At 35.2% G+C, this 10,746-nt stretch overlaps 1 protein-coding gene across 2 annotated transcripts; it reads right to left on the bottom strand.

The window, feature by feature from the left end:
- Positions 1 to 430: 430 nt before the first annotated feature.
- LOC117681348 (hemicentin-1) lies at positions 431 to 7,517 on the bottom strand. 2 transcript variants are annotated; one of them, XM_034445450.2, is made up of 7 exons: positions 7,368 to 7,517; positions 5,973 to 6,107; positions 5,416 to 5,568; positions 4,202 to 4,475; positions 3,491 to 3,757; positions 2,460 to 2,580; positions 431 to 2,375 (listed from the first exon to the last, which is right to left on the bottom strand). In XM_034445450.2, the coding sequence occupies exons 6-7, from the start codon at positions 2,533 to 2,535 to the stop codon at positions 1,816 to 1,818; spliced, it is 636 nt and encodes a 211-aa protein (XP_034301341.2). In that variant the 5' UTR covers positions 2,536 to 2,580; positions 3,491 to 3,757; positions 4,202 to 4,475; positions 5,416 to 5,568; positions 5,973 to 6,107; positions 7,368 to 7,517; the 3' UTR covers positions 431 to 1,815. The 2 variants fall into 2 exon arrangements, with proteins under 2 accessions (XP_034301341.2, XP_065928936.1); XM_066072864.1 differs by having other exon boundaries at positions 450 to 2,375; positions 7,368 to 7,516.
- Positions 7,518 to 10,746: the final 3,229 nt, after the last annotated feature.

Here is a 10,746-nt window from a genome sequence, read left to right as displayed (position 1 = left end):
AGTTTTGTACCCAAGGGTACACCACTATATAAAACTTGAGCAAAAAGTTACAAATAGGGTACACTATATGTTTCTACTAAAACCGAAAGTAGGGGAGTCGGGAAGGATTTTAGAGAATCGACTTCAAATAGCTATAGGAAAGGGTACAGTGGGTACAAAGGGTACACTTGGAAACAGGTAGGTTACAACACTATTAGAAAGTGATACAAGGGTTTAGAAGTCTTTATTTTTGTCTAAGTTAAAAAATCAAATAAATGAGCTGAAGGAAAGGGTACAAAGGGTACACTTGGATACGGGTAGGTTACAACACTATTAGAAAGTGATACAAGGGTTTAGAAGTCTTTATTTTTGTCTAAGTTAAAAAATCAAATAAATGAGCTGAAGGAAAGGGTTACAAAGGGTACACTTGGATACGCGGGTAGGTTACAACACTATTAGAAAGTGATACAAGGGTTTAGAAGTCTTTATTTTTGTCTAAGTTAAAAAATCAAATAAATGAGCTGATGGAAAGGGTACAGTGGGTACAAAGGGTACACTTGGATACAGGTAGGTTACAACACTATTAGACAGTGATACAAGGGTTTAGAAGTCTATATTTTAGTCTAAGTTAAAAAATCAAATAAATGAGCTGAAGGAAAGGGTACAAAGGGTACACTTGGATACGGGTAGGTTACAACACTTTTAGAAAGTGATACAAGGGTTTAGAAGTCTATATTTTAGTCTAAGTTAAAAAATGAAATACCTCAAAACATAGTCCTAATTTCTTGCCATATATGTAATTTTCCATCAAGTTTTGATAAGTTTGAACTCTGATTGACATCGAAACTCGGTCCTAACTGGTTTTCTCTCCATTGTATGGGTTCTGTCCTTCTGACGTAATTTCTACATATTGGAATGTGTTCATGTTATTATGACATGTACATGGCATGTACTACATATAAGTTTAATTCAAATACAGACTAGAAACTAATTGCCATGCAAGATAAGTTGATTTTAAAATAAATGATAATCGATAAAATCAACTCCCGTCAGTACTTCAGTACTTTGATTCTAGGTGTGTTATTCCACCTTAATACAGGTCTGTCATGTAAGGAGGTAATGAAATGAATGAGACCCTTTGGATTGTAATCGTTATGTGCACCTTTTTCACAGCTTAGAAGTGGACCGCTTTTTCTGTTAAAAATGTCATTATGAACGATTTTCTATCGATAATAAGTGAGTTACGGGGTATTAGAAGAATAAGCCACCAATTTAGTTAGATGATAGATCCGCTCGCTACACGTAAGCGAGCGGATCTAATTTTAATTAGATTGCCAATTTTATGACTCTAATTACTATCATGGTTTGCACAAAATGCACTGTACTTATTTAAGGAATAAGGAATCATTCTTTGAGTATTATGAGGTGCGGATAATTTCGGTCGGGTGATCAAATCCAATAAAGCCCAAAGGGCTTTCTGATAGATTTGATCACGCCCCGACCGAAATTATCACCTCATAATAATTCAAAGAATGATTCCTTAATAGTTACAAATGTACTTATATTTATAATTTTAAGCCATCGTACGATTAAATATTTAAATACAAATAAGCACACCCCCTGGCGCCTCAATTTGGCGTTATATATGGATTATATAGTACAAAATCAATACGTAGTGTTATTCACAGGTTTTGAGACTGGAAATTGTAAATATTCTAAATAATAGGACTCTAATGTTCATGTTTTGAACAAAGCATATTTTAGAAATAGAAAATAAATATCTGCTACACGTACATGGAATGATAAAAAAATTACAGTATTTCATAAGCACACACACTACATGTAGGTCTCTCTATGTTGCTTTGCAATATAAGATTCATAGGTTGGTGGCAAGTTTGTTGCAAAAGAATGATAGTTGGTTTGAGCTGCCATTGGAGCATGATGCATCGTAGTGTCATTGTTTCGGGGCTCTATTTGGCTATTATCGGTATTTGTGTTTAACGTAGAACCATCAGAAGGAACACTGCGTGCAGATTCCATCAGTGAGGGTCCACCAGGGGTAACTAGCTGTCCATTCATTCCAGCCACAGATTCATATGAGGGAGGTGCATCCGTTGGAGCATCCGTTGTATTTCCAGACATCTCATGAGTTGATGTGGAGTCGATGTTGGACGACCAACCATCCATGGGTACAGACTGGGAGGGGGTTCCGGTGTATGACGCCGGCGGGACAGCGTAGGAAGACAGTGCTCCTATATTAATCCTTTGTGGCGCTGCACATTCGATATATCTCAGGTTAACTTGTTTTCTTTTTCTAGCTATCACAACTATGATGCATATAACTGTAACAAGTACAGCACAGGCAATTGCGGTAGGGAGTATGACAGCGATGGAAGCTGAAATAAAGAGAATACAATAAATATTAGATTTTCTCCCATGAACAACTGTGATAACGAATATGTGTAATATTGACTACTCACACGAACTGGAAAACATGTTTTCTGCAGTGGTCACCTCCGGTCGAACAGGTGGCATCACTGTTCCAGTAAAAGTCATTTTACTGTATTGAGGGGAAACCTTGCGACATGACCACTCATAATCCTGATAAAGATTAAGTAATCTTTCTCATATTGTTATATCTTATTCAAAAGACAATTTTTGAAAATAAAATTGCTTAATCTAATAGAAATGAGTACTAAAAAAAGCTTTGACGATAAAAAATTCTTTAAAAAAGAACCTTTTACAAATATTGGAAGATCACAAACTCGTAAAAAAATGCACAAAGAAATAAAAAATTTTAATTTTTTTACAACTAACATATTACTTTGTATCGTCTCAAAACACTGAGTGTGGCTGCAAAAGACAAAAATACCTCGTAGCGCATTTGTCATGTTGTAAATTTTGGATTACCCCGGTGGCAGTTAATACAAAATTCACAGCATGACAACATCAACAGGCAAATCAAAATAAAATTTTATGTGAAATCGTGTCTAGGTCCCTTTTTAAAGAGTTCTACATATAAAGCTGTAGTAAAACATTCAAATTTTATAGCTAATAAAAATGAACGTCTTTTTTTTATACTAAATAATAGTTCGTAGCTAAACAGATGATTTTTGAAAATGTGAGGTGGTTTAATAGTCGTTTTGTTGACCATCATGCCTTCTAAAATTTCAAAGGAATTTCGAATAGAATTTTATCTAATATGAAGAGTATGATATACTTTTAATTGCTTCTAAAAAGGATCTCGCTGCATAGTTAAGAGGATGGATTTCTACCAAAATAATAAATATTAGTTACTTAAAATTCACATCTTGGTGTTCAGCTCAAGTACTATTGTAATTTTATGAATACGTATACAAAAAGAAAGAACTTGGATTTGGAAAAGTAATACAAATTGTCGTCGTCCGTCGCCTCGTTTTATTCATACAAATTTTATTTGTATCCTTTTTCCCTAAAATGTATTTAAAGTTGATTTTAAACTATAGAAGAGATATGGAGTCTAATTTATTACCTTAAATTCAGCATTCGTATTTAACAACAGAGGGTTCCCTCCGACCTCTAAACGTATGGTGGCAGGACTATACAAGGTGTACACTCCGTTAAATGACGTCACGGGACCATAGAAATTCGCCAAAGTCAAAAGTATTTTTGGCGTATTTCCTCCCCCTGTGTCCGACCCGGTCGTATATTGGAGATCGTCAAACCTGATGATTTTTGCGGCGCCACATTTTGACTTCGCAAGTATTTCTACTGGTTGATATGTGTCAGATCGAAGTATCTACAAAGACAATGTGTCTTCAAGGCAATACTTATGAATATATGTGTACATATTATTTGTTATCATGCCAATATATTGTATAGAGGGAAATATTTGCCCCCGTTTTATATTCGCCCCATTCACCCTTCTTGTCAGCGGGCGATTTTAAATCTTGGCGAGTTCCAATGTTTCAAGGCATTTCTCTTTAAAACACAAAGTTCTGTGTCTGGACGCATTTAAGACAAGGGGAAACTGCTTGCAGAGGGGCAAAAATTAACTAGGGTCGAAAATAACCCCGTATACAAGTACCATCTTAATGTACTTTGGGGGTCTTTCATTTGTAAAAAAATAAATAAAATTGAATTGACTTGACAGTGTTTGGAAATAAAAAAGACGGTGATTAAATATTTCAAAACGTGACGTAACGGATGACTATACGAGTTATAGATATTACAAGCAACTCACGGAGTAAACTATGGAATCAATGGGCACGCTTGTGTCAATGTTCCATGTCACGATATGGTAAGATAACAGCACCAGGATGATTGGTTTGTCAGTTCCTCCTCTTGGACGTATAATTACGTCATACGAATTACTTTCATAAACTCCGATCACATGGACTCATAGTTTGGGTTATCGTTCGTGACACAGCTGCGCAACTTGGAGCCGTAATCTAAAGTTTCCACTTTTGCAAGTGCAAATGGCGGGTTCTCTCGAATTATGCAGTTTCCCACTTCAGCTATAATGAAATTGTAAAATTTGTCTTTATATTAATGTCAAAATTGCAAATCTTCCTTAATATATATTATAGAGTGCTGATCATGAAATTAGGATATCATGTCTATCTAGCTACTTCGTCATTCATCACAGCGGAAGTTTGCAGTAAAGATACCAATGCTAGTAAATCTTAAGTATTAATCTTACAATTATTACCATTACAATTGAATTCTCGTATATGATCATGATGATAATGCTCAACGCCTTGCACAACTATAAACGAAACCGAATTAAGTAAATCAATTTGTCCGGGTAAGAATTCAGTTCAGCAATTCTTTAAAATTTTCAAACTACTTCAAACACATAATTTAGCAGTGTATGTCCAGGGTATGTACAAATGTACATGTAGATGCGACGTTTATTTAAGTACTTATATGACGAATGTTTACATTGTTAATTCTGTCAGTGTGGGGAATCATTTCGTGATCAATAAAAAAATTGAGCAACACTTAGATCACGAACTGACGCCAGATTCAAAAATAAAAAATAAAATAAAATGGAGCAACTTCCACGTATGACCTCAAAATAATTAAACAAATGCCCTCTTATGTAAAATGTTACGACAAAACACATAAAGACATTAACCTTTTTTATTATATTGCTTCAAAAAAACTTTCAGAAGTAAAAACAAAAATAAAAATGAAATTAAGGTTAGTTCAAATTTCCTGTTTCAAGATAAATCTATCTTTGTCATGGCATACCATTCTCAGATAAACAAAACATGGATATCAGTATCGATATTTGCGTATAACTTGTTATTTTGTGTTTTTTAAAAAACACCATTTTACTTCCGATAGTGAACTTTGTAACATATTTTTTTTAAAATCTCAAACCCTGAGTAGTGAGAATTTTAGACGAACGAGAAAGAGCTTAAAAAAACCCAACACAAATTATCTACTTACGGAAACAGTTCTGTGTGTTGTAATACTGGTAGTATTTTGTTGAGCCATAGTTGTTACGGCCCAATGTACAAACACACTGACCGTCTATACAATCGGCATATCCACTAAACTGGGTGCATGAAAATCGCCCACCATAGCAAGAAACGCCTTTGTCTGCAATGAGAGAATCGTGCAATTATTACAGTGATGTTATTTCAAAGTCTTATATATATACGATATCATACAAAGCATCTCAAGATGGGTAGGTGCATATATCTATTTGAATAACGAAATAGCAGAGTGAAACACGATCAGTAAATTAATTAATGTCGACTAAACATAAGTAGCAAATAACCATTACAAAGCAAACCAATATACATAAACAACATAGCAAAATAAAAACTTCATAATTTCATCATGGTCTCTTTAAAACAGAATATAGCAATGAATATACGATTAAACCGTTGTGCTTACTTTCAGATAATCCGTGTTCTATATACACGTACTATAGTTGTTTCTACAGTTACTATATATACATAAACATGTAAATAACCATAGTTCATATGTATATGGCTTACCAGGACAATACTGTAGGTTACAATACTGCTCCTCTGTCCTGTTCTCCCCATCATATAGTCGTGTTCGACTCTGTATTCCTACGTCACACGGCTTCGAACACGCGGACCAGGGCGTCCAATCAGCTACAATGCCAGCTATCACCAAAAAAAAAAAAACCCAAAGGGAGAATGGTTGATATATACTTCAATCAATAAGCGGACTGTGACATAGCTTGCCTAAGTTTGATGTGTCCGCCTATAAGGTCTTTATTCGGTCCAATATGAGTCTCTTGTAAATGGCCAATTGGCGAAGCCTCAGAAAGCTCATGGATTCTGGCAGAATATTTGCTTTAAACACATGCTTTTCAATTAAAGTTCCGTATGTAACTGGTTCATAATGCAACCAATTTGATACTTCAGAACTTGAATATGCGAGAAAATACCGTCTACCACAAAACAATATAATAAAATACATTCTATTATTTGACATTTGTCTGTGTAAATTGATATTTTCCCAAGATAAAAAAGTGTCCTAATTAGTTAAGATAGTTCTAGTTATTGTTGATTTCTTACCGTAAACAGTCTCAGTCAGGAAAACTGAACCCCCCCCCCCCCCCCCCCATTTCCAATTTTCTTTTCCCTAAGTTCAAAGAAAAGAAAAATGTAGAAGAAGTACAAAAGATAGTGTTGGTTTAAAAATGAACTCTCTCTCTCTCTCTCTCTCTCTCTCTCTCTCTCTCTCTCTCTCTCAGCGCGAGTCACTTATCTCTCAATGACCAATCATATCAGTAAACCCGTCGTTTTGGTTTCGATGGCATCTAACCCACTTTCAAATATTACAACATTAAACAATGAAAGAATGATGATAGAGTAAAAAATTACATTTGTTTTATGTATAGTATATACTTTACTTTCCAGTCGATACTAGACGCATATGCATAAGAAAGCGATGCCAGGTGATCATTATTCAGAGACGATTTTTGACCCACCCAGGTTTTCGTATACTGATAAAAATGTTTACAGAGCAGCGCACCTTTAATATTGATATCAAGAACGAAAACCAGTACTGTACTATTGTTTATAAGATCTTTCTACATTTTCTACATTATTTAAGCTGTAAAAAGACATCAATTGACACTGCAATGTACCAATTCACACTACTAAAATTATAATTTCTCTCAAAGCATGTAACAGCGGGGTATCGTATATACTAGGTATAAACTAAATGTGAATTTCCTTGATTCTTGTCCTGTACATGTATTATAAACATAAACTTCTAAGAATATAGTTAAAGATTCAAATTTTTTTCAATAGAATATTATTCTTTCCAAAGATTACCCTTAAGTCAAAATAATATTTATTAGTCAAATAATATTTATCAAAGCCTTAATTTAAACTTCATTAAATATTACCTACCTTGAAAAGTGAGGATCAAGATAACAAGTAAAAGTATATTATATATACTACTATACATTTTTTACAACCCGAGAAAGTTTATTCAGTATGAAAGCCTGCTGTCATGTAACCAACTATTACGTAGCCCGGAATCTTCGTCAAAGCGCTACCTACCGGTATGTTGAACAAAAATCCAATCTTTGACGGAAACACCCTAGCCTGGTTCCCGAGACCTTCCGAAGTGCAAGCAGTGGCGGATTCAAGAGGGGGGGGGGGGGGGGGCACAGCGCCCCTCCCTAAAATTGTCCTTCTGGCACAGAAAATGTACAACTTGCGAGTCTTAATTATGAACTTTTTGGAATCTCATGGGATTTCTCTACATAAGACTGATTTCAATGGTGTAGTATTGTAATAGGACGGGTTGGGTCAGAATCACACTCTGAAATATGTTTACCGTTTCCTATGTATTATAATTTATTTCCCAGGTTCTTTATGATTTGAGATTCTGCTTGGTCTTAATTTTAAGTTAAAGAATATATATTTTTCACCTTTTGACACCGTTCAACACACTGTAATGAAAAACACCAGCTTCAACAAACAACAATATTTATTTACGACTTTATAGAAAATAACAAAAACAAAATAATTATAACAATGGTAAATTCCTGCCGAGTATAAACCAAAAAAATGTTACTATCAAAAATTCCTATCAAAAATCCCTATGAACACCACCATCAAAATCATCAACAAAAATCACCCCCCATCCTAGCGTACGGGAACGCTAGCCCACCTAGCCGGGGGAACGGCCTAGGTTTAATACAAAAATCCCTTTTAATAAGAACCTAACACTTAACTTTTAGTTTAAGGGCCAAAAATAATTCAACAGGAGCAAATGACGACGACAAAATGATCAAATTATTCTCCTAACGGGTGCAACCTGTTAAATACCTAATAAACCATGTTAGAGAAGTGAGAAACTTACAGCAAATCAATGCTTAACAAGTCCCCAAGAAACTACGAATTTCGGGGCTTTATATAGCAACCACGACAATAGAAAAATATAACGTTAAATCTAGTGAATAGACTGTAAGGGTATGACCTTTGACTGTATTTAGCACCACCCGAAAAAGGTTACTTCCGGTATATTAACCAATCGAAAAGTATAAACAAAACTGGACATTTCCTATGATGATCGAACACGTGTGAAGGATTATTGTCGATCTATATGGCAAAACAAACCTATTTATAGTAACCACGGAAGTAAGTATATTAACTAGAAACTTCCAACTATTATTAGAAACAAAAGTAGGGGCAAATAGGGAATACATAACGTGACTTGAACCCATTCCTGCTACACTCCCCCCTGCTTAAGAATAAATGATATAATCATTTATTTTAAGGATAAAGTTATACATAATCATAGCAGGAATTTATATAAAAATAAAACAAACATTTTTCTTTCCCTACAAACAAAATATAAAATTCAACAATGAAATCAATATATGGCCAGTGATTAACAATCATTATTAAAACATAAAATAAAACTATAATGGCCAAATATTTGTATACCCTGCGTACCTACTAAATTTAATCTAACAGTTCCTCAATCTAACAACCTTCTCTTTACTATTCGGCCCCCAGAGTTTCTTTGTAACTACAACTGTCTCGGTGTCATAAGCGAACACCACCTGGTCCCGGGAGTTGGTGTCTTCTTTTACTAAAGGGGTCGCGATCCCCGCAACAAGTGACCTCCGCCGCCTGGCCTCTTCATCCCGAAACTGTCTCCTATTGTCTGTGATCTCACAGATTGGCATAAGGCCATTTCCTGGATTATGGTACTTTCTATTGGGAAAAGTCTTCAGCTCCAGGTCCTCAGTTGGCTGATTTGGGTGCACCCGACCCATGTGTCTGCTGACTTGGTTCTTCCTCATTGTCGCAAACCGACACAGGGTGCACTGATATCCATGAATATATTCCATATGTATCTCTGCCCAATGTCTCCGACATTTAGCCACACATTCCAGGAAGATGTCGCAACCCTCGGCCGGACATCTCATTCCTCCTTCCTGCCAGACGGGACGGATATCTCTATCAAGCTCCATTAACTCCTCTTCGCTCACTAATAGGTCCAAAACAAAATCCTCCATAGATATTTCTGAAATTATTTATGACAATTAAGTACGTACAATATATACAGATCATTATTCATTGTCTAAGTGTACTAGTAATTACAGGGTTTGGAAAAGAGCGCTCAACAGACCAGCTGTTTATATATATTCCAATCCCCTTCTTACAAACAAAAATTAACCATTAATCTAATGAAAATTTCTGCATAAAAGATATTGATATAAAGAATTTGTTATTATTTTTAACTTATCTGCAAATTATGGAGAATAGATCTCTCTTGGCTTAACTATTCTCCCAGTTCTTGTTTTCACAGGAGAATTATGTACAGGTTGCACCAGAGAATCATCAGAAATTTGTGAAGAGGAAGTTTCGCTCAGATTTTCTTCATCAGCCTGGAAGCTCTCTACCTCTTCCAGCCAATTGATAGGAGGTTGTCTCCCTTGGAATGGTTTCAGGTGATCCACATGGACGACTATGGGATTTTTTTCAGAATTTAACTGTATTTCGTATGTAACCTCTGAAATTCTTTTTATTACCAGATATGGCCCTGTCCAACCTTGACCTAATTTATTGGAAATCGCAGGCAAATACCATCTCCAAACCCAATCACCAGGCTCATATTCTCTTGGTTTTAACCCTTTATCATAATATTGTTTTTGTCTCTGAGCTGCAATGCACAAATTATCATGAGCAAATTCAAAAGCATTATTCATTGCAATTTCTAACCATTTGACATACATTGAAGGACCCAATTTCCGGGGATTTTCAGGAGGTATTCCGACCATAATATCTAGAGGACAAGATATTTCTCTACCAAGCATAAGTAAATTTGGACTACATTTTGTACTAATATGGGGGGTAGCTCTATAAGCCATCATAAGGTAAGGCAAATGATCATCCCAGTCATCTTTATTTTCATTTACAAAAGCGGACAACATGGCAATTATGGTTCTATTAAAACGCTCTACAAGTCCATCAGACTGAGGTCGATAAGGAGTAGTTCTTGTTTTCTCAATACCCAGGAGTCTACAAAGTTCAGAAAATAATTCACTCTCAAATTCTCTCCCTTGATCTGTATGTATCTGATTTGGAACACCATAGTGTGCAATGAATTTAGTAGCAAGTTTATCAGCAACTGTAAGTGCAGTATGATTTGAAACAGCATAAGCTTCTTTCCACTTTGAAAAATAATCACCAACAATAATGATATATTCATTTCCATTATTAGTTTTAGGTAAACCACCCAAAATATCTATTGCAATTCTATCTAAAG

This window comes from Magallana gigas, chromosome 2 (genome assembly GCF_963853765.1).
Source record: "Magallana gigas chromosome 2, xbMagGiga1.1, whole genome shotgun sequence".
In the NCBI taxonomy this organism is placed as follows: domain Eukaryota; kingdom Metazoa; phylum Mollusca; class Bivalvia; order Ostreida; family Ostreidae; genus Magallana; species Magallana gigas.
Note: the sequence above shows the minus strand (reverse complement) of the source record. Positions and strands in the feature narration are given on the sequence as shown.

What these genes read in the sequence shown, in the direction of transcription:
- LOC117681348 (XM_034445450.2), bottom strand. Translation starts at nt 2,535, where the DNA reads ATGACTTTTACTGGAACAGTGATGCCACCTGTTCGACCGGAGGTGACC. An exon ending in AAACATGTTTTCCAGTTCGT is followed by an intron (nt 2,376 to 2,459) that starts GTGAGTAGTCAA and finishes TCTTTATTTCAG; the next exon opens with CTTCCATCGCTGTCATACTC.